Source organism: Miniopterus schreibersii (assembly GCF_964146895.1).
Source record: "Miniopterus schreibersii genome assembly, chromosome: 6".
NCBI classification, from domain to species: Eukaryota; Metazoa; Chordata; class Mammalia; order Chiroptera; family Miniopteridae; genus Miniopterus; species Miniopterus schreibersii.
The window spans coordinates 16703908-16730491 of record NC_138107.1 but is presented as its reverse complement, the minus strand read 5'-3'; the positions used below and the strand labels follow the sequence as shown (position 1 = coordinate 16730491).

The 26584-nt window shown below is 43.9% G+C and overlaps 1 protein-coding gene across 7 annotated transcripts in view; it reads left to right on the top strand.

The window, feature by feature from the left end:
* Window positions 1-26584, top strand: part of ADGRF5 (adhesion G protein-coupled receptor F5) — a 103800-nt gene that overhangs the window by 51446 nt on the left and 25770 nt on the right. For all 7 annotated transcript variants that reach the window (XM_081139459.1, XM_081139456.1, XM_081139455.1 and 4 more), the window contains exons 3-10: window positions 797-851; window positions 9998-10168; window positions 13540-13716; window positions 13848-13954; window positions 15518-15576; window positions 16376-16518; window positions 20180-20401; window positions 21704-21907. In XM_081139459.1, coding sequence (XP_080995585.1) covers window positions 797-851; window positions 9998-10168; window positions 13540-13716; window positions 13848-13954; window positions 15518-15576; window positions 16376-16518; window positions 20180-20401; window positions 21704-21907 — 1138 coding nt within the window. The remainder of the gene's footprint in view (window positions 1-796; window positions 852-9997; window positions 10169-13539; window positions 13717-13847; window positions 13955-15517; window positions 15577-16375; window positions 16519-20179; window positions 20402-21703; window positions 21908-26584) is intronic.

The following is a 26584-nucleotide window of genomic DNA, read 5'->3' as shown; positions in this document are numbered from 1 at the left end:
AACTTGCCCAAGGTCACACAGCCATTTTATGACAGGGCTCAGATTTGAATTCAATGTCTGCAGAGTCCTTGTTATTAACTATTGTACTATATGATATAACTAATGTTTATTAAAAGCTTATTATGTGCCACATTGCAGTTTGCTTAATTCTCATAACATTTTCATAAGGTCAATGCCATTATTATTCCATTTTACAGAAAAGAAAACTGAGGCTCAGAGAGGATAAGTAAATTCCTCAAGGTCACATAGCTAATAAGTGGCACGGTCTTGTACCCAAGCATCTGTCTCTAGAACTGGCTCTCAGGCCCCCTGCCACAGAAAGCAACCATTGGAAGAAAAAGGACCCAGGAAGGAGAAAATAATTTCTAAGTGTGAACAATCTAAATGGTTCTAATGCTGCAGAACTACTGGTGTGGGGACAAACGAGTGCCGAGAAGAGGTCGTGAGACTTGTCGAAAAGGTCACTGGAGTGAGTCAGGGTTCCAGTTGTGGGCAGAGAGCACGAATTGAGAACATCATAATTTATACTTCTTGACAGGACTCAAACTGCAGGAACTCTGAGAAACTCAGATACTGTGATTTCTTCCGCTCCAGGATCTAGAGACTGGTTTATAAAAAGTGAATTCCCAGGTCACAGAGTTGACGCCAAGTCACTTTCCCCACCACTGAGTTGCTGTTTCCCCTGCACCCACTGGGCGTGAGACTCAGCTCTAACATTTTGGGGCATGTGAGCAGAAGGCCATAGTGGAAAGACATCTCTACCACTAACTGACGATTTTCTAAACTGTTCTTTCAGAATCTCCGTGAACATGAACTAGAAGGGGAGGAGCCACTAAGGCAGAAACGAGCGGGTATGTAAACTCTTTGCTTGTCAGACACTTCTAGTGAGTTGATCAAATGACATTTGCTCAAACTGCTCAAAACACTGTGATCCACATAATTCAGTCTCAATATCTGGAAGTAATTACAAAGGAACTCCATTCTCTATCAGATGGCGTTAAATGACTCTTAGCAACATTACAATCCCCCTTTCCTCTCCCTTCATGTGTACAGGTCTCCTCAGCTGCCCTCCACCACCAAAAATCCCGTGTCTCTATTCTCCATCAGCACCTTTCCTCTTGCCTTTTTTTTTTTTTTTTAACCTCTTCTGTTCTCACTTATCACTTTATTTTGTGTATCAACTCAGCCACTAGACTCAAGTCCTTCCCCTGTCTCCCACTCTGATTTCCCCACTATATTTTAAAAAGTGATCCAGAAAACAGAGGGCTCTGCCCTTTGCAAGGTTGAAGACAGGTGAGAGCTGTGAACACCCATGTGGACAATGATCCTTGGGGTCCCGTTCCACACGCAGGACCCGGGCAGGTGTCAGCATATGTCTGCAGGCTGGTTTTTCCCAGGACCAGATTCTCCTACTTCTCTCATAGGAACCTTTCAATGGTTTTATTTCCTTGCGTAAAATTCTTCACGGGGTCCCAATTGCCTTGAGGGTAAAACCCAGTCACCTGCTTGAGTCCTACGGGACCCTGCATGCTTTTCCCACATGTTCTATTTCTGTTCCCTTTCGCACAGCCGGTGCCCTGCCCACCATCCCCCTTTGCCTGTCTAAGGGACTCTGACTTAAGTCTCACTTCACATGGGCTCCTGCCATGTAAGGCCTTCCATAGACTCCCCAGACAGGGTGGGGCTGCTTTTCTGGGTTCCCATTGCCCTTGATGCATTCCATAGCGAGACAGCGTCCCAGTGCATTGTAATTCTTTTGCTTCCTGTTTGTCATCCCCAGTAGACATGAGCTCCCTTAACTCTTCCTCTCTGTAGCCTGGCTGCTGGCCCGGTCTCTCAATAGATGAGTGAACAAATGAAGAGAGGACATGTCTCTGTCATAGCTGTCCCTCTGTGAGTTCAGAGGGTGCATTCCTATTATTGAGAGTCTGCTGGCCTCGTGGCTGTAACAACTGTGTAGAAGGTAAAACTTCTTAACTGCAGCATTGCGATTGGATCATTTCCCAGGCGTGTTGTGACTTGGTCTACTCGCTCCCGTGGTCTGAAAGACATGCTGGGCTGCCAAAGGGAGCAGCTTGCCCCGAGGTGAGGGGAGACGGGCCTGGTAGAGCCCCTCCCAGGGCAGCAACCAGACCCCACTGCTGTGAAACGAGAACTTGACCACATTTTATTAAGCTCTCAAAAGCCTCATTGGAGGGTCATCCCACTGATTATTTTCTTTTCCTTCCCTTCCTTTTTTTATCTTTTTTCTTTGCCTTTCTCTTCTCTTTCTGCTTCTGTTTTAGCCTTGTTTTCTGTCCCTGAGGGCCCCTCACGCCCCTTTTCTTCCCTCCTTGCTTAAAGTGGTCTGTATCGCAGACGGCCCTTTCTGCTCTTTAAAAAGAACATCGTTACTTCTACCCCCCCCCCCCTTCCTGCACCCTGTGTCAGGAACAGGGACAGGGGTGTCCCCGTGCAGCATTTCAAAAGGCTTTTCTTTTTAAAATCAAGGCCTTGGAGGGTGAGTCCCAGCCCCAGGTTTCTGCCAGCTCCTTCTGGGGCTCAGGCTGCCCGCTTCCTCAGGGCAGGCGGCAACGCCTTCCTGCGCTTCCGAGCCGGCTGTTCATGACCCAGGGCAACAGGTGGGAGGGGAGCCCTCGGGGAGGCAACACTTCCACAGCTAAGGGCTCGGCATTCCAGAATTTTCCCAGGCGCGCTTTCATTGCAAGCAATCATCATGATGGTGAACCGCCGTGAAAGCCTCTTTTCCAGTTATTGTGTGTGGGCCTCTGTGCTCTTGCACCTCCACAGTCATTTGGGATGTGTTAATCACTCAACCTGCCATCTGCAGAAGATGGATTGGCCCCGGCACTTTTACTAAATCACTGAAGTAAGAAATGGCCATGGAGAGGCCCGGGCGCTTAGGCCGCAGGTACTCGGAACGGGAATTGCAGTTAAGAGCGTCAGTCCCCAGTAAGACTATGAGAGGCGGCAACAGAGGGTGACACGCAGCACATGCTCCACGAAGGTGTCTGTTCTGCTTGGTGTGTTAAGTAAGGGGGGTGATAGCCCTGGGCTCCGATTTGCAGAGTGGTCTTCTCTTTCACATATACCCGCAGCTCCCCTTCTGGAGCCTTAACGACAAAATTTCAAGCAGTGGTTCTGAGAGAAAGAGAATTCTCAAAGGAATTTTCTTTTGAGACACTGGACCAAGTCTGTAGGGTTTGGGGTAGAATTGTCTTTAAAGGTAGGACCAATGGTCATATTTATTCTCAGAACCCACTATGGGTTTCTTCCTAAGTCACTTGGCTCAGTTATATAGCTTCTTAGGCCCTTGATATATATTTACATCTGTGTATATACTACATATATGTACATATAGATACACACACACACACATATCATATCTATCACACAAAATCACATATATACATATAGATATATATCAAATAATGTTTACATATATAGTACATATATGTATCACATATATATCACACTCACACACACACGTTATTACATTACAGGGTTGTAGAGAGAATTAAATAATATTGTGTACATATTAGTTTTTAAAATGTTAATGGGGTTGTCTGGGGGGTTATTTGTTTCTGTTTGTTTTAATAATTTTTAAATTAAAAACAAATCAATTGATTTATTTGTAAAAATAATACTGTATTAAAAAGAGCCTGAAATATCCGTAGTACAGAGAAGGTTCCACGTAACCACTGATGGCAGGAGGGTGGGTGCCATCATTTAGGAAGGAGCATTTTAAGAAAAGTTTCAAAACTCTGCTGGGGAAGAGAAGCCTGCCCAGAAGCCCAGAGGTCGGGGCAGGAATAAGTGTGGATCTGCCTATGTAGGGAGCAGAGGGAAATAAGAGCCGGTGGAAGCATCCAGAATTAGGTCGTGATGACACCAGAAAGTAGATTCTAGACTGGCTGAGAGGCCGGCACAGAGAAGGGACTGATAGAAGCCATCTGAAGTGAAAGTTAGCCAGATGGTTTGGCTGAGTGCATTATGTGAGGAGGTTAGGGCCTGGAGACCAGCGAGGCGGCTCAGGAAAGGAACAAAGGAAACACGAATGGCATTTTGAGAAGTGCGTCAAAGGGACCTGGACCCAGACCTGATGTGGGGGTGGGGGCAGTGATGGTCCACGTGACATTCCAGGAGAGCACGAACCTGGGTGGCTGGGGGATGTGGAGGCCATAGGTAGAAACCGGAGTTGGGATGAAAATCGTATTTTGGAGGTTTGCCAATAAGCTTGAAATTTAGTCTTAAGGGTAATCTTCATAGGGAACTGAAAGTCAAAGTTACTGGTGAGAAGTCACACAAATATGTCTCCTTGTGAAGTTGTCCCTACCAGGTTTCTAAGCTTGACTGGGAATGTGTCTTCGGCCCTGGGCTGAAGAGTCCCCATTGGTTTTAATTCAGCTTCCAAAGGAAGGATGGATAGGAGACAGCATTTCAACAAAGAAGATCCAGGATGTCCTAACCCTGTGCTGGAGGTGCTTACGTTTCCACACCTACTTAGAGCGAGGCTCCTACCAAGTTGGGTTGCTGGCTGTTTGGCCGCCCTTGCGGCTAGAGTGGGCTGGCCCTTTTTGATCTGGGTCCAGGAGATGCTATACATTTTCCAGACTGAGAAACAGATTTGAGGGTTTTCATGGCTTTAATCTCTCTTGTAATAACATGTGACATTTAGTGCTCCAAGCAGGCCATGGTGGTGGCAGAGCAAGATGAGAGGGCTGGATGCTCTTGGTGTGGTGTTTGAGTTTGGTTTCAGGGCTGACATTTAATATTGGGAGTGCTTTTTTCATTTAATTTCTGGTTATTGTTGTTTGTTTGTTTGTTTAACCCTCTCAAAGGTGAGACCTGATAGAAAGAGCAAATTTTTCTTGACCTACCAGCATGCTCCAACCTACTGAGCCATACTGGCCAGGGCTCATTACATTTTTTTATGATCAGTATTATTTCTACCTGCTATTTTAAAATGGATGCTATAAGCCAGAAAGTTTTCTAGGAGTCTGCATACAGTATCCCAACTCCTTAACAACAACTCTGCAGAGGAAATATACCCCTGATTTACAGATGAGCAAAGTGTGGCTCACAGAAGTTAATGTCTGCCCAGATAAGAAGGCTCTCGCTGGTTCTAAGTCCACTCTCATCGTTAAGAGTCATAGCTCTCAACATATGTTTCTGGCCTGTGAGATTCCATTCCATGATTCTTGGAACTGCTTTGTAGAGCAAGGAGCAGTGGCACCACTGTCTTCATCGTACTTGGGAAAGAACTTTATATGGGGCTGACTTTGATGCTTTGGGTATATGAGGAGTCAGTAGAACTGATTCATTTCCCCAGACTTCACAGCCCAGTGTTAATGACACAGTGCTTCCCCCTCTGTTCCATCCATTCCTGCCAGGGAAGCCACAGCCGGGGTGCTGGTGATTTAGCCCTGTGTGAACAAACCTTTCTAAAACCTAAAGGGAGAACAGGATCCTCTGACTATGATGCTGCCAAATTGCTACCTACTAGAACATGCCAAGAAAACCGAAAAACAAGCAGAAACACAGCTATCTCCTAATATTTACCTGCTACAGAACTATGGGGGAGAAACAGGAGAGCCAAATCCAGTGATAAAGAAGCACTGGCCTCTTTGGTCAGATAAAGCCACACTCAACCTCATTTTTCCTGGGTGAAGTTAGCAACCTTTGTTCTTTTGCAAGTGCGAGATTAATTTATGGATCTACTTAGGCTCCAACTTTTGAGAAGCCATAATTCCTATTAGAGTTGCCAGGCAAAAGAAGTATTGTTTGTTTTAGCAGCTGTGATTGAGACAGAACTGCTTGTTGCAGTTTGTGGCCAACTTTCCAGAAATGTCTCTTTAAGATAAGTGCTGTGTGGTGGGCAGTGATTTCTGGGGAAGGAGAAGGGAAATCCTGATTGGTCTGTGTCTCCTGGGCCTGCTGATAGGCCTCCATCTGTGACATGGGTTATTCCTGGAATGTGCTACCTTCCACTGGGGCATCGGTGAGTTAGAAAAATTCAAACAAACAGCACCAGGGTAAAGGAGCCCGAGAGAAAGAAAACACATTAAACTGTCTGGAGTCAGATGGTCCAGAGGCAGCAGAGGAGTGTGGAAGGGCCTATAAAATAGCCACCCACAGAGAGGGGGGGGGGAACAGTCCTCTGTCCTGCCTGGTCCCTTGTAACCTGAGGCAGGACAGGAGTATCACTTTCCCAAACTCTGAAGTCCTCAGGTTTGGGGGATGGGAAGGGGCAGGGGTTGGCATTTCTATAGCAAACCATAGGCCTGTCTGAGGCTGTGAGCAGAGTATGCCTTGTGTCCCTAGCACTGAACACAGTGCCTGGGAGGTAAGCACTCAATAAATAGTGAAGTTACTTATAAATCAATAAATCAAAGAACAAACCAATGGAGCAAGGGTTAGTGTCAAAATCCATGAGTGTCAATGGCAGTGGGTCACTGTGTTTTTCCTCACTGTGGATTTCTAAGACATTTATTAGCTGAATCAAATTGAACAAAATTTTAGAACATTCTTCCATTTATCATTAATAATTTTGCTTTTGAGTTTTTTATTTCAAAACGTGCTTTGGGAATTGCACACCGTGTTCCAAAAACACATTTAACAATAATGCCTCATATTTTTATGGTACTTTAGGATTTACAAAACGGTCACTTTCATTGTCCCCATCTGTTTGAGTCATGGCAGGGTATGATTAAAATAAAATGGACTTTGGAGTCTGAGACATGTGGCTTCAAATCCCAGCTCTAAGGTTTGTTGTCCACATGGTTTCAACCATTTAGACCTCAGTTTTGTCATCTGCAAAATGGGGTTCTGCATACTGTCCTCACAGTCCTGGGACTTCGCAGGTAATGGATAAATGGCAAGTGCTATTATTATTGTTACTTTCATTATGACCACCTGGGATCTATTCGATGTTGCTAAAGAAAGAGATGAGCAAGTTTCGGCTCCCTCAAGTCAAAAGAGGAAAAATAAGAGTAAGTGAGTATGCTTGGAGACTGCACCGCACAATTGTTGCCCCCATAGGAGCACCAGCAGATAGTGCTGAAAACAAAAATCCAAGCAAAAGCCGAAAACAAGCTTATATGTTCATATTGGTCACCAAGATCACCATCTCAGTTTCCTCTTTTGAATTAGAATGTTAGATCCCAAACCTGCTTGATCACCAGAAACACCAGTGGGAACTGAAAAACACACACAAAACAAACTTCTGGGCCTAACCCATCAATATTCTACTTTAGCTCATGTGAGCTAAAGCTCCAAAATATCTATGTGTAGAACTCCTTAGATGTGTATAATCATCAGTCGGGCGAGGGCACCACTGGAATAGAGGATTCTCAACGGCAAGCCTATAGCCTTCTGAGTGACTATGGTGTGTTTTTGAGCCTGTTGGGAAGAGTTGACCATTTTTAAGGAGGCGAGATTTCTGTCTCTATTCAAGATTCCCATCCTTATCAGTCTCTGAGGAGAAGTGAACTCAGGCTGAGGGTTACTCTGAAACTCCTTTAGAAGTTATTGAAGAACATAAAAGGTGGATAAAGGAAAGAGGGCCTTAGAGGCTGGTGGTTTTATTAATAGTTGCACAAATACCATAGACTGGAACTCGTTAAAGTCACAGGAACTTTCCTCTTAGTATTTTAAGCTTTTGGCTCAACTCCTTGGAAGATCTCAGCGGAAGAACTAACCGCCTTGGTTTTAGTAGGGAGTGATGACATCCATGAATCACCATGTGCTTTCCAGGCACACGCTCGTTCTACAATTACATCTGCAAAGAGCACAGAGCGGTGGGCCCAGGGGCGGGTGAGAGACGTGGCCCTCAGGCAGACATTAATGTTATGTTGCGATCAGACGCTGGGATGCAGCAGGCGGATGATGAAGTGGGGGATATGGGATTGTTATAGAGCCTCATTCATCTCAAAGGCAGCTCCGGTCCAGGAAATCCTGTTTACATTCATGGGAGGAGAGTAGACTGGCCACAGCCAAGAGGATCCTGGAGCTAGGAGTCCTCTGGAGGGTGTAAACATCACTGCATTGCTTTTCAGGAAAAAGATGTGCTCTGAGGCTGGCTTTGTAAATATCAGGCAGCTGCCACGCCCTCCTTGCAAATGTTCCCCGTGGGCAGCATACTGTGTCCAGAGTTTGGTTCACATAAATTAAGATAAGTGCTCTCCACCCTCCTCCCCCGCCCCCAGGAAGCTTGCTTTCATCATAAAACCATTCAAGAATCAGAAAAAAACCCCACAAAAAACACAAAACAGAACACCCAGGAAATTTGAGACAATGGCATAGTATCATGCCAGACTGAAACTCTGCATTGGGTTTTAAAGTCACTTGTTCTGTAGAAAATATACTTTTATAAGGATAAAATACACCTTAAGATGCATGCTTAATTTTAAGAAAATCTACACAGACATTTTTACAGTTTGGGTTAATTATATTAAGTTGAATAATGCCAAAAAATGAAATAATTCTTAACAAGGTTGATGAGTTAAACCAACACTCTAAGACATACATAGTTTGCAACTCTAAGTGAACTAACATTACAGTTTTCTACCATAAACATTTATCATTTGGAATTTCCCATAGTAAACTTACTCTATTTTAGGAGTAAGTTCTAGTGTTTCACATAAATAATCCTTGGAACATTGAAAACAAATTTTGCAGTATTATGAGAGGCATTCTTTGCCCTTTCAGAAAAAAGACATAGAATTTTAACTCTATGGTAAAATATGCATCTTAGGCCCATATTGTAATTGAATTTTAAGGTAATAGTTTTATAAGTATCCACTTATCTTTTCTTTACTTAACTGACAAACTAAAATAGGCCACAACTTGCCTTCTCAATGTATCTGTAAAAATTTTTCCTAATTTTTGAAGGTTGTTCATTAGCTACTGACCAAGTCCATGGCTTCTGTTCCAGGTATATATTTTGGCCAAGAATGAGCCAAAGATTCTGGCAGTGACAGAGAGGTGGATCTGTGACTCAAATGAGAGAGTTACAGGTTAAACAAGACTTGATTGAACACCCATTTATTATGCGGTGAGCTCCAGGCCAGATGGAGTGAGTAAGGCCATGAGAAATGAAGCAGTTCCTGCACTTGAGAGGCTTACAGCTAGTGGGCCAGACATGATGTAATACAGGAAACTGTGAAAGAACATTCAAATATATATATATATATACTGTCTGCCCCGCCTACAGTGGGCATGTGTTGGGGGGCAGATGCATCTAGAATGATAGCTAATCAATCAGGCTAGAGACAATTTGGAAAAGCAATGAAGAGCTGAAGATCTCTCTTATTTTACTTTCCAATTTGCCAACTTCGCTTTTGTTGAGTACCTGTCGTGTTCTGGACACTGGAGATACAGAGTAAAAACAAAGAGCCACGTCATGTGCATGGGCTAGGAGCAAAAGGAATTAACTGGATGACTTTTCTCAGAGCTCTCAAGGTTGCATAGTCCAGCTCTCAAAATACGCGCATGTCAATTGAATGGTGTTTGAAACATACTGAGTCATCCTGGTGAGTCAGGATGTTTTTTGGCGTTTACTATCTAGACTGTTGCCAAAGCCTTCGTGCTAGGTCCTTCTGCTTCTTTTTTTGTCCATTATAATCCATTCCCCACAGGGAGGTCCTTGGCCTTGGACATCAAGAAGAGTGTGGGAATGGAGAGGAAAGACAAGTCCTGAGCTTAGCCTGTGAATTTCTCAAATGGCCAGAGACCACTGCGCCAAGACCAGACAGATCAATTACCCTACGCCTTTAAATAGTAGAGTTGTAGAGAAGAAGCCCCATGAGGGGGACTTGGTGGTGGTTAGTATGCAAACTCATCTTTTCCTCTAAAAAGTTCTGTTAGGAATTCTTAAAGGTGGGTGTATGCAGCACCCACATGTTCCATCACTGCCTTTAAGGGCGAAAATATCTACGGTGTTCTCCCTCCACCACCTATGGTAAGTGCTCACAGCCTTCCTATGCTTTCATTTCAGTTGCCACGAGTCATCCTGCAGCTAAAGAGTACACTGTTGATATTGAGATCAGTTTTGAAAATGCCTCCTTCCTGGAGCCGATCAGAGCTTACTTGAACAGCCTCAGTTTTCCAATTCAGGGCAATGACACTGACCAAGCTGCCAACATTTTGAGCATAGACGTGACAACAGGTGAGTAAAGACCCATTGCTTTAGAATGGAGGACTGGGCATATCAGGGGGAAGGCTTTCTGAGCTCCTTACAATTAGAGCAAATTATACTTAGTGGGCAAGTGAAATGGCCCAATGGGCCCGATACCTGATTTTATGACTTTATAGCCTTCCAGATGATGTCCCTGTTGGTAACATTGCTGCCAGTTTGCTTATTTTAAATGGTAATCAAATGTTTACTTGGTAGTTTGTTTGTTGGTTGTCACAAAAATGTTCCCAAGATATGGCCATGAAAACTACTGGATCCTTTTACCCTGGGCAGTCAGTGGATATGGCAAGTACTGGTTCAGGAGATTGATAAGTAGCAAGTTCCCTTCTTTTTGGCATCATAGGTCAGGAAATAGGAACACATGTAAGGCATTCAGCAGGACCTCCAAGACTATGGAATTGGCCTTTCTGGTCACTGACTCCCTTTCAAGTCTGTGCTAGCTCTCCTGTGTCTCAGGGGACCATCACCTCTATGCCATAGCAGCTGTGAGATGGGACTGCTCCTTGTCCTATAAAAGGTTACTGCTGTGTAAATTGCAAAGCACTGAGATGTTGGGCCTTATTGTTCTAAAATGGTGGCAAGAATACAATTCTTATTTTTCAAAATCTTTTTGAATTCTCATATTTTAAATATTCTATCACAATGCCAGTTCATGCATCTTAATTTTTAGTCCTTAAAATATATGCTGCTTGAACCTGAAATAGCTGCCTTATAGCTCCCTTTGGATTCCATTCCCCACCAAATCCTACATTAGCATTAATTTCCGTGAGTTGCCACAAGGTTCTCTGACCAAATGCCAGTGTGCATGGTGAGTCATCCACAATGTTTCTCAAATGTATTTGCGAACATGAAATGCTCTTCTGTAGAACATTTCACAAAACCAGTTACTCTGGAGCAACATAGGAAACACCTTTCTATGTCTCCACTCAGCACAGGTCTGTGTCTAAAACTGTTTTCCCTATTTATGGGGGGAAAATTAATAATTTGATAGATTTTTAGTCAGTTTTGTTTTGCTTTCCAAAATTTTTTAAAATACGTTTTATTGACTTTAGAGAGAGAGGAAGGGAAAGAGAGAGAGAAACATCGATGTGAGAGAGAAACATTGATCGGTTGCCTCCCATACACACCCTGACTGAGGATTGAACCTGAGGCCTGGGCATGTGCCCTTGCCGGAAACTGAACCAGCAAACTTTCAGTGCATGGGACAACGCTCAGTCAACTGAGCCACAACACCCACGGCCCCAACATTTTTATATGGAAACCTTTGATATCTATGTGGGTACTAGAAAGGTAATCTAGTCATCCAAATAGCCCACTAAGTATCAAAAAAGTCATTCGTTTATGTTGAACGGGTTGTGCTTGTTAATACTTGAGCTTTTGTTGTGAGCTAATATTATATACACTCAATAGAGACATGTTGACACAGTCTCCCTGGTTTATTTTGTTCTATTGGAGGAGGTGTGATTTCAGGCGCTCCACTATTTATGCCATTTTAGAAACTTGTTAACCCAAGTTTACAAATTGGGTTAACAAGTTTACAACTTCAATGAACAAGTTTCTCTTTTAAGATGCAAATGCCCTGGAAAGTTTAATTTGTCCTGCCAGCAAGACTGGTTATTCACACATGTTGAAAGGCTGAAACCTTCCTAATAGCTAACTGAGAGAGCCTCAGGCTCAGGGACTGCAGGACCAGCAAGGAAGGCTGGGGAGAGGTGACCTCAGAGAGGAGTGGGTGGGTGAGTAATGAAGATTAGATTTACCGACCATGATACTAATACTTAAGCACCCCCAAATCTTCTCCATTCACGTCTTCCCATTCCTCCCCCTGCCCATTCTTCCAACAGCTTACCATATGATCCTTTCAAGAAAGACATTCTTGTTGTTAAGAAAGGCATTTTTAATAATAGCAAAAAAACCTAAGGGCCAGACAGTGTATGTAAAGGACCAAATAATGCCTGGAATGCGGTAGGTGGTCTGGTGATGGTAGTCTTTGTCACCCTCTTAAAGCACGTTTGTATTTTACATGGGAGTCAAAAGTTCTTCAAATACTACAGCCACGTCCCTCTCAAAAAATGAACAAACAAAAATAAAACCAAAAAATGCTTTAGCAGTGGGATTTCAGGTCAGTAGGAGATATTTTGACAAAGGAGGTCTTGTTGGCTCCCTTCAAATTCCCTCACCAGTGTGCACCACCCTCACCAGCAGCCTGGATTTCTCTGTTCCTTATACTTCTGCTCAGCTCTCACCAACTTCTGGAGCACAGGTCTGCATCAGTGTCCAAGGATTCACTGGAACTCAGTTGTTTCTCCTATTTCAGGAACGATCATTTGATGGCTTTCCCTTGGGTAGTCACTCTGTTGAGCCTTTGCCCAGGCGCCCATCTGCAGAAAAAACAGCTCCCAGTGATATGACTTTGGCCCAGTTTTAGAAACAAATTCAAAGCTCTCTGTTTTCAGAGCATTTTCAACTTCCCCATGGGATCAGACTCTGTTCGGGATGCTCACATTTGACATGGAATGTAAAAGGCACAATTTTACATATAATATTTATTTGTTATCTATTGCTGCATAACAAATTACCCCAAAACTTAGCATTCAAACAACAAGCATTTATTATGTCACGTAGTTTCTGAAGACCAGAAGTATGGGAGACGCTTAGGAGGCTCTGGCTCAGGGGCCCTTCTGAGGTTGCCATCAAGTCACCAGCCAGAGGGGCAGTCATCTGAAAGCTCAACTGGAGGTGGACAATTTACTTCCAAGCTCACTCATGTGATTCGTGGCAGGACTCAGCTCCTCACTAGCTATTGGCTGGAGACCTCAGTTCCTCACTCTGTGGGCCTCACTGTGACATGTTCTCATCTAATGACAGCTGGCTTCCCCCAGAGCAAGGGGAAACAAGAGGACAAAAGAGAGAGCCACCAAAATGAAAGCCACAGTGTCTTTTATAACCTAATTTCAGAAATGATGTTATCATCCTTGCTGTTACAGTCTGTTGGTCACACAGACCAACCCGAATACGATATGAGAGGGAACCGCATAAGGGTGTGAATATCCAGAGGCAGGGGTGGTCAGGGTGCATCTTGGAGGCTGGCTACCCCACACTGTACGTGCAGACATCTGTTTATCACCTTATCATTGGAGGTATCCCTTGGGCTAGCCAGAGTAGTCATCTTTTAGATGTCCATGCCTAATAGCAAGGTGATGCATATGGGAGTCATGAAGTACTATTGAACTTCCCAGAAAAGGGCCACATGGAGTCGAGTTAGTCTATAAATAATACTTGTAGCCTATAAATGCAAAAGTGGTGACTACCTTCTCTCTTCTCACTGTTCTGGCTGACGACAGTCTGCAGACCTACTGGAAATGAAATCTGGTGCTCCTGTGAGACAGGCTACAGGTGGCCTCAGGAACAGTGCCTTCACAGTCTCACTTGTCAGGAGCATGACAACTCCCCTGCAGGGCATCGTTGCAATTGCCTTAAAGGACTGCCTCCCAAGGGACCTTTTTGCCAGCTCCAGAAAGGTAAGTAACTGCTCATTAAATGTTCATTAGCTGAGTGGGTATTTGATATCAAATCAAGCAAATGTTTCTCTGTCCCATGTGTACTTAAAGGCTCACGTGAGATTTTTAAATATCACCCCCGTTTTTTTCAGACATAACCCTGAGAATGTCAGTCAGGCTCAATGTGGGCTTTCAAGAAGACCTCAGGAACACTTCCTCTGCCCTCTACAGGTCCTACAAGACTGACTTGGAAAGAGCGGTAGGTTTTGGCCTCAAGAGTCTCTTAACCAAACACTCTTTGGGCTGAACTAAATCTAATGCATTGACTGTGAATAGGTTGCTTGGATCTGTCAGAATTTAAGAATGTGGATGTCAAAATTATTCCTATACTTATGGGATGATGAATTCAAAAGAGCTCAGATCAAACAGTATTCAGGGGATGATTAGACAACATCTTGACCTATAGGTGGGACTCCTTCCCAGGACAGAATCGATTCCAGTAAGATTTGGTGCCATAAACTCACTGAAACCTATTTAGAGGCCCAGGAACTTGATCTAGAAGCACCAGATGGTACATATCTATTTGTCTTTGCACAGCACATGGATGAAACCCATCTTTTGGGCAGACCAACCCAAGACTGGCACGGAGGGCTCCAAATCACTCTGTGCTCGCTAGTGATCCCTGGGCATTAACACTTAAGACAAATTTAAATTTACTCATGTGAAAATAGAGAATATTCCCTGAGTGTTAACTGCGCCAGACACTTTGTCAATGCTTTACATTGGATGAATTCATCTAAACCTAAATGCTTTACTTGAATTAACTTATTTGGAATAGACCTTCCCAACTGGTAAGGCACAAATGATTACAGGTAGACTGAGATAATGACTTCTGACTCCCTGGGCAGCTGAGCTCCTGCCTCAGGCCAGGAGCAGGTCAGGAGCTGACCTGAGTGTGCCACACAAGTATTACCATTTTCCATTGGTGCAGTGGTAGAGTGCTGATACAGTAGAGCTCTTGGATGTCTGATTTACATATCTGGCATGTAGTTCAGCACAGCATGAGAACCCTCCTCATATACACAATGACATGCAAAATCACGTGCTTTTGAGGAAAGAGAGTTACCTATTAATCCTTGGATCCCACTCATTCAGGTACCTGGTACACAGTGCTTTGCACATCACATCTGCCTGTAAATGTGACTTGAATCAAACTGAATTTCCTGTAGGGTTGGTATTCAGAGAAATGAACTGGAGTAAAAACATCATCAAAAACCACATTGGCTCAACCAGTGCCGCAATGTGTTAAGTGAGGCATGAGGCAGCTTGGCGGCCTCCGTAAGAGTGCACCTCGCAGATCTCCAACTGCCCAGAATGTAACTGACCGAGGGCCCTAGCTGCTGCCTCCGACAGCCACTGCAGCGCCTGCTGCTCGCTGCTAATGGATGAGCTCGGGATTCCTTTGAAGACCTTCTTGAACCTTCTCAGGCTCAGTCTAGGATGATGTCATTCCTCCTGTCTTCCACTTAGGGTCAGATGGCTCTCTCTGCCTTTCTGCTGCCTCCCCCAATAGTCTTCCCTAGTTATTTCCCTGAGTAAATTTTTGTACATTTAATCTGGTGTTTTGTTTTTGGAGAACCCAGACTTTCATAGGCAGATCATAGGTATGACTTCTTCAAATTTCTGCTGATGCTGGTGCTAACAAAACATACAGGAGAAAATTTTAGGCAAGGTGATCAAGGAATGTGTGCTTTTTACCCTATTTCTAATCTTCAACATCGATCTCACTGGACCTTGATACATGTCTTGCTTTATTTTCCAGTTCTGGAAAGGTTACAGTATTCTACCAGGCTTCAAATCGGTGACTGTGACAGGGTTCAGGTAAGAATACTGTAATTGGGTCCTTTCTATGCAAAGGCACAGACCAACACATCGGTGAAGGAGGAAAGTTCCATTAAAGAGGCATCATCCGGGACACTCAACAGGGGCAGATTTCCAGGGCCTAAACTAGCTGAAATACTGAGAATTATAGCTCACTCCTTACAGAGGTACCTATTTAGAAGGAAGGTGGAAAAAGACTCATGTTCATTCTATGCACATGAGAATTTTGCAAAGATATGAGATAAGTTTGTAGTTTAGGGAGTTCAGAAATATAAAAGTGAAATAACATTGCACAATGGTGCCTTTATTCAAGCAAAGTTGGCCAGCCAGGACCACAGATGTAGGCTCCTGCAATGTGGATGGCACCCCCTAGAGTTGAGCACCCCTGCCGACCTGAGAGGGTTTGCGCAGTTTTTTGTAAAGTTAGTTGCCAATGTTAAAAATTAAGATTGCTCACAGAAACAGTCAGGATTTTGGCTTCACTTGACCTTAAACTTCTTTGGTATCCCTGGGCCAGCATGGCTGTGTGACAAGTCTCTGCATTGTGGCTGCCACCTTATGGCCAGCTTCTGTGATTCTTTCACTCATCTGTCTGGCTAGTTTGTTCATGTATGTTACCGGTCTGCACACATTTGAGTGTGCGCACCCCGCCTCAGGCTTTCAGCTGGAGCTTGAAAACATGTTGAGTTCAGTGAACCCTTCCTGTTGGTTTTCCCCGCCCCCCCATCCAAATAACCTATGAGGATCTAGACTCTTCTAGGTCAGTTACTGCTTTAGTGAATGCGTGGTCTCTGTCCAGGCCTGGAAGCGTTGTTGTGAAGTATGAGATCAGGACTACAACACCATCACCTGGATTAATGCACAGAGCAAATGAGCTGGTAACACAGAACGTCAATCAGACCTACAAAATGGACTATACTTCCTTCCAAGCAGCTACTAGTAGTAAGTAGAGCATTGCTGCATTTTCCTGTGCATAGATTCCATTTGGATATGACAATGATGATGATTTATACCGAAACCTGCGAGTCCCCAGCATAGAGGTTTAGATGCCATCTCTCTGTCTTAGGCTAGTGCACAGCCTCCCAACAGGGCTAATATCACTGCAGTTGCGGGAAGAGTTGCAAGAGGAGAGATTTTGCAAAGGGACCGCAGAGCCATCTGGATTTATGAATTTTTTTAAATTAACAGGCCCAAAACATTCGCAAAAGTAGAACCAACATTGTGGCGGACGTTGGAACATTCATGAAATGCACTGATATTAGCTAGAGGGACACTGTTATTTTAGAGCAGTAGTTCTCAAAGTGTGGCCCCCAGACCAACAGCATCAGCACCTCTGGGGAACTTGTTAGAATGCAAATTCTTGGGGCCACCCCAGACCAAAAGGCCCAATCTGTGTTTCAACAAGCCCTCCAGGTGGTTTGATGCATGGGAAACTCTGAGAACCCCTGCTTTGGATCACATCTAACAGTGGTAAGAATCCTGGGATTTTAGATGTTCTCCCACATTTTACAAATGGGGTACAGGGTTGGGATCTGTTGTGTAAGTAGGTGGGTGGACCTTTACTGTTGCTTGAGGGGTAGGAAGGGGAGCCAGCTGGACAGAGATTTGGTGGGCTGGAGTTTGGTCAGCAGATGTCTTGGGTAACTCAGGCCTGTGGTTCCAAAGTAAAGATGATTCCTCTTTGTTTTTGTTTTATTATTATTATTTGTTAATCCTTACAGGAGGATATTTTTTCCATTGATTTTAAAGAGCGTGGAAGGGAGGGAGGAGGGGGAGAGAGAGAGAAACATCAATGTGAGACACATCAATCTGTTGCCTCCTGCACACACCCCAACCAGCGCCGGGAACCTGCAGCCGAGGTGCGTGCCCTTGACTGGAATCAAACCTGAGACCCTTCGGTGTGCAGGCAGATGCTCTAACCACTGAGCCACACGGGCCAGGGCAAGGCGGTTCCTCTTTGGAGCAGCGTGGTCCACAATGGGGGAGGACAGTGTGAGGACTGTCTCCCGCACAACTGGGAGACAGCAGTTAGGCCGTGCTCACAGTGGGTTTATGCTCTTCCTCTTTACATTCTCTGCTGGTATTTTTAGACAGCAGATCTTTTAAAAAAATAAAATACTGAAAGGGATGTACACAATGGTAAGAAAGTGCTACACCATAAGCAAGATAAAATAGCAAAATAAAAATTCAGAATAAATAAGACAATAACAAACTGGTGAAAACTGGAAAATGAAAGAAAGGGGAACAGGTGGCCTGAAAGTGTGGACTCACATAGAAGCACTTTTAGCAATGCCACACCTTCACCCCTAATGCCACCCACCAGCCTATGGGCGCTTTGCCCTGAAAATTCTTTTTATTTATCATTCTGAGGGATTAGGGGAGTAGTAGTTTCTAGCATAAGTAAGCTTCAATTGTGGTTACTCTTTCCCCCAAATTTCAGTTGCTCTGAGGACAGTCAGACATTTAAGTGAATGAGTACCCAGCAGTTTTGCTGACCGTGGCTGACCGTCAGTCCATTAATAATGGTGCTGACAGCCCTGCCAGGTGTGGCTCAGCGGATGAGCATTGACCTAGGATCCAGGAGATCGGGGTTCGATTCCAGGTCAGGGCACATGCCCGGGTTGCAGGCTCCATCCCAGGTCAGGGGGCATGTAGGAGGCAGCAGATCAATGACAATTCTCTCATCATTGATGTTTCTATCTCTCTCCCTCTCCCTTCTTCTCCCTGAAATCAATAAAGATATATTTTTAAAAATTAATTAATTTTAAAAAATAATGGCGCTGACGGTATAGTTCACGAAAGTGCTTTAGTGTCCCTGGCTTATTCTTCCAAAGAGCAATGAAGCCACTGGGCCTGGTGCTCGACCCTCCTCTCTGCAGAGGATCTACATCCATCTCCGGCCTTCAAAGGCCAGAGTGTGGGTCTGCGATGAACCCCGCCTTAAACCACTGAACGTGAACTTAGGTCTTGTGCGGTTCCCCGGGGAGCTCAGGCACCGCCCTGCTCTCCATAGCGCTGGTGTTTACCCAGAATCCCAATATTCAAAAAGTTCAAGTGCTGAGTGCTTTTAAAAAAATTATATTTGAAGGGCAGGGGAGTGGAAGAGAACCAGAAGGAAAATGCTGAGTGAATGAGTTGGCAGCAGGAACTTATTTTTAAATCCGTCTTTTTGAAACACAAAAAGCAAGCGGCAACCTTCAGATCAGATCCATTGGTTTTGTCATATGTTAATCCTCCGGTGATGCTTGACTAATTGGCAGGGTCCCGTAACTAGACACCCCTTTCTTTAATCTCTGCCAATAAATTATTGATCAGTTCTGGACAACCCAACGTTACTGGCAGTTTTACTAGTCATAGTTATTAGCAACAATAGTGATGAAAAGAGGGCACTATTATTGCATCTTTTCTGTGTTAAGCCCAGTGTGTTCCACATATTTCATCTTCAGATATTTGGAGGTCGGTATTATTATCCTCATTTTACAGATGAGGAAATGGAGGCTTAGAGAGGGTAAGTAATTTGCTCGAGGACACATAGTAACACAAGTTTGTGTGACTTCAAAGCCAGTTCACTACGTTAAATATTAGCAGGTGGCCTTGCTTCCTAATGGTTGAACGTGATTTTTTAAAATCTTAGTTTATCAGGAACCTAAAAACAGTGGTAAGAAATATTTAGATACCTTGATATTTTGACAGAAAGCCATACCACCCCCAATTAATTTCATAGTGTTTTAGTTCCATGTTTACGATATGGAGAGGTCCGGGCCGGGCATGAAGCCCCATGCAAAAGAGGCTCATAGAGCCTCCCTACCCAGCTCCTCCTATTTCCTCACCACATGGACCTCATGAAAGACATAGCACAAGACACAGCCTTGGGGCGGCGGGGGGTGGGGGGTGGGGGTGGGTGTCTACCTGTTATGTAAGCAAGGGAGTTTCCTTAAAAGGACATGCAAAAATAACAAATATTGTGTTTTTATTTCTATCCATGAGATTTCTTAATGCAGTGGTTCTCCAGGGTTTCACTGTGAACACAATAATAATAGCTACTATTCCTCTAAGTCACCTCCCAAGGCAGCTTGTACTGCTTTCCAGACAAGGGAGCTGAGGCTCAGAGCAGCCAAGCAAGTTCTCCAGGGCCACACAGCTACATGGAGCACAGAACCAGGATTCAAACCCAGACCTGTGTGTAAAAAGCTCCCACACTTAAGGGCTTATTTAGTGTTAAAAAAATTATTTCCCAGCTGCCTTTAATACTTAAAACAATTGTTTTCCCATTTCTAAGTCATCAAAGACATGGAAAGGGGCTTTCAGTCAGCATGAGATATTGGGTATCAGTAAGAAGGAGTCGGTTGATGTGATTTGAGTGAACAGCACAGAAACTTGCTGTTTGAGTTAGTTGGCGTGGCTTCTTCACAAACAAATGTGCACCTTTCTGCCAGACTATTTGAAATATTAAGAAAAGCTTTGGGATCCGCATTACTACCATCGAGGGCTCTTAAGTGTGCAGAGACCTCGTGAGAAAACTTGTGAGGTGGCGTCTGGTGAGTAGCATCAGTTGCATTTATTTGCTCGGGAATCCCACTAATTCTCTTCTCTGGGTTTCCAGATGAAACGAAGTTCTCTGTCGAACCTGAAATCATCTTTGAAGGGGATACGGTAACTCTGGTGTGTGAAAACGATGTCCTGTTCTCCAACGTGTCCTGGCACCACGTCGGGAGGCACTCCGACATCCAGAACAGCAGCCGATTCTGGGTGTACACCACCGTGCTCAACAACATGACCTCGGTGTCCCGCCTCATTGTGCACAACATCACTCAGGGTGACGCAGGTGGGTGTCCGCCCCGGAGCTGGTGGGAGGAAGGAATGAAGGGCCCAGAGAGAAGCCGAACCTAGAATGTGCATATGGTGTTTTCATCTTCAAAAAGAAGTCACCAGGCTTGACTTGTCCAAATTGAAAATTAATCCCATGGCATATCAGCCAAGCCAATTAGTCTTGGGGGACAAATACAGTTTTTCGCATTTACTGAAGCTTATGAGTTGGAGCCTGAGACAAAAAGCAGACTTATGCTCTTAATTTTTAAAATACTTAAAACAGCTTAGTTGAGGTAGAATAGACATGTAATAAACTATGTGTATTTAAAATGTACAATTTAATAAGCTTTGATATATGCATACGTCTGAAACTATGGCCCTAATCAAGATAGTAAACATTTCCATCACCTCCCCTTAAAATTTTCTTGTACTCCATTGTAATCTATTCTGCCTGTCCCTCCTTGCCCTCTGCCCAGCAACCACAGAAACACAAGTCTTAACCCTGACATTCTAGGATTTAATAACCCCATTAGAATCCACAGGTCAACAGGGATTTCTCTGAATGAAGTTGGGTTGCAGACACATGGGTTCTATCATCTTTGTTGATTCTGATTTTGCCACAGAGTTAAGGGGATTGCCTAAATTACCCACAATCTTCTAATTCTCCAAGGCTTTCAATTTTTCCTTTCTGCCCCTCTCAGCTCCACACTTGTCACTTACCAGCAAAGGCTCTGAGATTTCTGTTATTTCCTAGAACATCTGTTTGCTCTTTACTTTGTGGTGCCAGAAATATCTGCATTGCCAGCCGGTGTGGCTCAGTGGTTGATCATGCAGGAGGCAGCCAGTTGATGTTTCTCTCTCATGATGTTTCTATCTCTCTCTTCCTCTCCCTTCCTCTCTCTCTAAAATCAAATAAAAAAACAAAAACAGAAATATCTGCATTGAGCTTCACACTTTCTGAATGTCCCTTTAGGGCTGTTTAGACCAAGTCTCAGATGCTTTTGAAAATGAAATTTCTTGCCTGGCCAAGTGTGGCTCAGCGGTTGAGCTTCGACCTAGGATCCAGGCGATCGGGGTTCAATTCCTGGTCAGGGCACATGCCCGGGTTGTGGGCTCGATCAATGACTCTCTCATCATTGACGTTTCTCTCTCTCTCTCTCCCTCTCCTTTCCTTTCTCTGAAATCAATAAAGATATATTTTTAAAAAAAGGAAAAAAAAAAGAAAATGAAATTTCTTGAAGCACTGTCATGATATGTGAGATGAGGTTGTCATTCTTCTAAGGTGATACATATATATGCTTTTGTGTATTCTATACAGGTGAATATATCTGCAAGCTGACAGTAGATATTTTTGAATATGAGTCCAGAAAAAAAATTAAAGTGATACCCATCCAAATTGTGGCAATCCAAGAAATGAAGGTGACATGTGACAACAGTCCTGTGTCTTTGAACTGCTGCAGCGAGATTAATGTTAACTGGAGTAAAGTGGAATGGAAACAGGAGGGGGAGATAACCATTCCAGGTAAGAATGTTAGATGCCCTTTTGCAAACAGGTTTTTGCCTCTTGGCCAAGTAAATATGGGAGATGCTGTTGGGGGAGGAGGAAATGTGAGATTGCTGGTTTTTTCTCAACTTCAGACTGTGAAAAAGCACTAGGGTTGATGCCAGCTCCAGCTTAGCCATTCTAGAACAAAATTCCAAAAATATATGCATATGCGTGTCATGCTTGGATTGTAAAGATCCTGGCAGAGAAGACCCAAGAGGTGGTGACCTGATGACTTATGTCCATTGAGTCTCCTGCCTACAGAAAAGCTGGTCCCCACCTTCCTATCCTTTCCATCTTCAGCAAAGAGCGAAGGATCGTTGCCTTTGCTTCCAAGTCTGACTTGTAACTTCTCATTTCTGTGTCTCTTCCCTTCCTGTCTGTCGTTCTCACTTCTCTGCCTTTGTATCCACCCTTTCTTCTATGTTATCTGTTTTGTTTTGGTTTTATCTCCCTGTGTAGACCTGTTTGCTTCTCAGTTGTCTCATGTCCATTTCTGATCCATTTGCTTTCATTTTAGTTCTGAGATCTTTCTTGAAATTACCCCACCCCCTAGTTTATGCTGATGAATGATAATAATGATAAATTAAAATAGCAATGCTAACTCGGTTTCGTATAACAGATTGTGATAAATCAATTTTTTAAAAACATGTTATTACTTTTCATCGCATTTTATTTTCTATTTATTTATTTATTTATTTATTTATTTATTTATTTTAAATATATCTTTATTGATTTCAGAGAGAGGAAAGGAGAGGGAGAGAGAGAAACAGAATCATCAATGATGAGAGAGTGATTGATCAAGCCCACAACTGGGGCATGTGCCCTGACTGGGAATCGAACCCTGATTGCCTGGATCCTAGGTCGATGCTCAACCGGCAGGGCTAATCGCATTTTAAACTTGACCACAAATTTGAAGCTGGTGTTTTTTGTGGGGTTTTTTTCAGTGCAATTTTCAAAAAGAAACTGAGGTCTAAATTAAATGACTCACTGAAGGTTGTCACAGTAGGAAAAGAAAAAGATTTAAGACTCACCTCAAGCCTTGGGTCATAAGGCCAGTGTTTATCTTGGCCAAACTATATCACCATAGGTGGTGAGCCGGCCATGGGGCAAGCTGATCGGGCAGAGTTTGTATGGAAGCAGAGATTCTTTTCTGCCCAGAACCCTCACATAACAAGATCCAATCCTCCCCTTTAGAACTGACAGTATTAAGTGTCCATCTATACACTAAAAAAAATATTACAGTAAAATGTGGCTTTACCCATGAAATACATTAGCGATGATGGAGACTTTATTTTACAAAGTCTTTGCTGTCAGACTACATTAAATTATAAAAAATAAAATAATAATAACTCGCATGCACCTTTATCAGAGCACATCTCCTTTGCAAAGCACATTTCAGCTGCAGCATTTGTATTCAACTTTAAAGCCCCCAGAAGAATGGGAAAGGCATCTGGTAACTGCTGAAAATGTCGACACATGGTCCGTTTAGTCACTTCCTTGGTTTTTAAGGAAAAGGAGGTGTGGGCATCCTGAAGGAACTGCCAGATGGGGGAAAGAGCTCGCAAAGCTCTTGGGAAAGCTCCTAAGCTTTCCACTGTGAGAGGTGACAACGCCGCCCTCTGGCAGGGGGACCAGGAAGCCTGCGGCGCAGATGCTCAGAGACCTCTCGGCGGCCACCGCTCCTTCAGACAGTCCCGGTGCCCGGTGCGGGCTGGACCAGCCTCAGAACAATGGGCTTCCTGTCCCTGGGCCGCAGAAATCACTGCTCTGATTAACTTCGCCTCTGCTCGGGGGGCCCTGCCCTTCCTCCCCCTCCCTCGCTGCCCCCTCTCTGCCGTGATCTTGGTCCAAATTCCACAGGTGCTTCAGCACTCATTTTCCCAGGTCAGTGAGAAACAAAGCAGCTAAATAACTCACCCCAAACATTTGGAACTGAATGCGTTACCTCCTCTCAGATACGTTTTATGTTCAAAACACTCTGGCAGGGGATAAGACAGAAAGAAGTTGTCAGCAATGGTAAGATGTCTAGCTTTGGCGGGGGGGGGGGGGGTGTCTCTTGAATAGGGAGGGCTTTCTGCAGTTTTTCAGATCAACAGGTACCAACTATGATATTAATGATAATGGTAGCAGAAGTAATAAGGAAGTCCCCCCTTATCCGGGGGGTATGCTTTCCAAGACCCCCTGTGGATGCCTGAGACCGTGGATAGTACTGATCCCTAGATATATTATTTTTTCTTATATATACATACTTATGATAAAGTTTGATTTATAAATTAAGCACAGTAAGAAATTAGCAATAATAGCTAATAATAAAATAGAATAATTGTAATATAAGGTATCCTAAAAAATGAATACATACACTTTGACTAATTATAAAGGCAGTGTTTATTAAGATACATTTCATTTTCAAAATTGAGCTATCAACTGTTAAATTGTGTGTGCATTTTTTTGGAACACCCTGTATATTGTAATAAAAGTTATGTGAACGTGTTCTCTCTCTCAGAATATCTAATTGTACTGTACGCACAGCATGCACGAGATTTCATCGCACTGTTGAGAATGGCATGCAGTAAAACTTGTGAATTGTCTATTTCCGGAATTTTCCATTTAATATTTTCAGACCGCGGTTGGCCGCAGGAAACTGAAATAGCAGAAAACAAAGCTGCGGATAAAGGGGGACTATTGGAGTAGTAATGCTACCACTACTAGTAGTAGTAATAGTAGAGGTACCACTAGTTATTAGTAGTGCAGCTTCTTGTTTTTCTGTATCTAACTCTAGCTTTGACTGTATAGGAACATATTGAAAGTTGGGGAAATTTAAGGGCAACAGAGTTGATCGTGTCACCTAAGCGCTTCTTATGTGGCATGATAGTAAAACATAATGAAGTCTAATTCCTTTTTGCCCACAATCTAGAATGGTTCCCAAATGAGTTCATAAAGGCCTTCTTGGCCCCACCTACCTTATTTCCTCGGCCCGTCGTCATGCAGATGATTCATAAAGCAATTGAATCTTTGCAGGGGGGTGGCAGCCTCTCCTTGGCTGACTGACAAGGCGTGTGACACTGAGTGGTGAGGGAGGACAGCCTCAGACTCCACGGTTCCCTTCTCGCGTCTTCTCTTCTCAATTGCCCCCCCTAAGTTTTTAAGCTTGGGTTATTGTGTATGTTTGTGCGCTGTCTGAAGTGTTATTTTTGCAGCCACACAGAGCACAGGGAAGCGATAAAGAAGTCAGTCTGCGTTTTTTCCCTTATGAGTAGAAATCAGTCCCGTGGCTTTCAGGTCACTTTATGTAGCCTCCGTGTTCTTGTGCGTTTTTCTGGTTTTTCCTTGCGATTGAGCTCTAGCTTCATACCGTTTTGGTCAGAGAAGATGCTTGACATGCTTTCAGTCTTCTTAAATTTATTGAGACTTGTTTTGTGTCCTAACATGTGGTCTATCCTAGAAAATGTTTCATGTGCACTTGAAAAGAATGTATATCCTGCTGCTTTGGGCGAAATGCTCTGAAAATATCAATTCAATCCATCTGATCTAGTGTGTCATTTAAGGTTGCTGTTTCCTTGTTGATGTTCTGTCTGGAAGATCTATCCACTGATGTCAGTGGGGTGTTAAAATCCCCTATTATGACTGTATTACTGTCAGTCTCTCCCTTTATGTCCCTCTAGATTTGCTTTGCATATTTAGGTGCTCCTATGTTGGGCCCATAAATGCTTGCAAGGGTTATATCCTGTTGATGGGCTGCTCCCTTTATCACTATGTAGTGTCCACCTTTGTCTATTATCATAGCTTTTGTTTTAAAGTCTTATTTGTCAGATAGAAGTATTGCTACCCCAGCTTTTGTTTCCTGTCCATTTGCATGAAATGTCTTCTTCCATTCATGTACTTTTAGTCTGTGTGTATCTTTTGTCCTGAGGCGGGTCTGTTGTAGGCAGCACATACGTGGGTCTTGCTCTCTTACCCATTCAGCTGCCCTTTATAAAGTGCCACTGGGAGTCGGCCGGCCTCAGGGACCGAGGCGAGACCCAGTAGAGAAGCAACGAGCAGCATCGAGCAGCGTGGGTGGAGGCTGCATTCTCATCCTGGGTGCCTGGGAGTGCCACCCTCTTTGTTATTATTGTTTTTAAGAAAAGACAGGGTGTCAGGGCTTCACTCCAAAGCAGCTAAATCAGAAGCTGGGTTTGGGCCCCAGGCAGTGGCTTATGTTCTTAAATGTCACAGGAGATTTTATTGGGCAGAGGGGAGTGAGAGCCATGGATTGGGTCCAACCCCTCATTTACACAGGAGGACAGGCCTTCACGGCAGCGACATCGGGCACCCTCCTCACCCACGGCTCTTCTTCTTTCTCCTCTGTGTCTCTCTCTGCGATTCTGGCGATGCCACAGACAAATCCGATTTCAAATAGTGATTCCTCTACTTCAAGGAATGCCCACCAAATTGGATTTTTTTAAAAAAAGAAAAAGCAAAGAACTTGAGCCAAGTCTTCAGTCCTGGAAAAATTAGCCTTACACCCTGTAGGACAGTATCTAGTCCCGGAAAGCTGTGATCCCAGCCCAACCATGGGCCCCTGTCCTGACGCAGGACAAGTTGGGTCCCCTCACTGATTCCCAGGATTTCATCTATTACATAGTGAGAATGGTACCTACTTGACAAGACTTT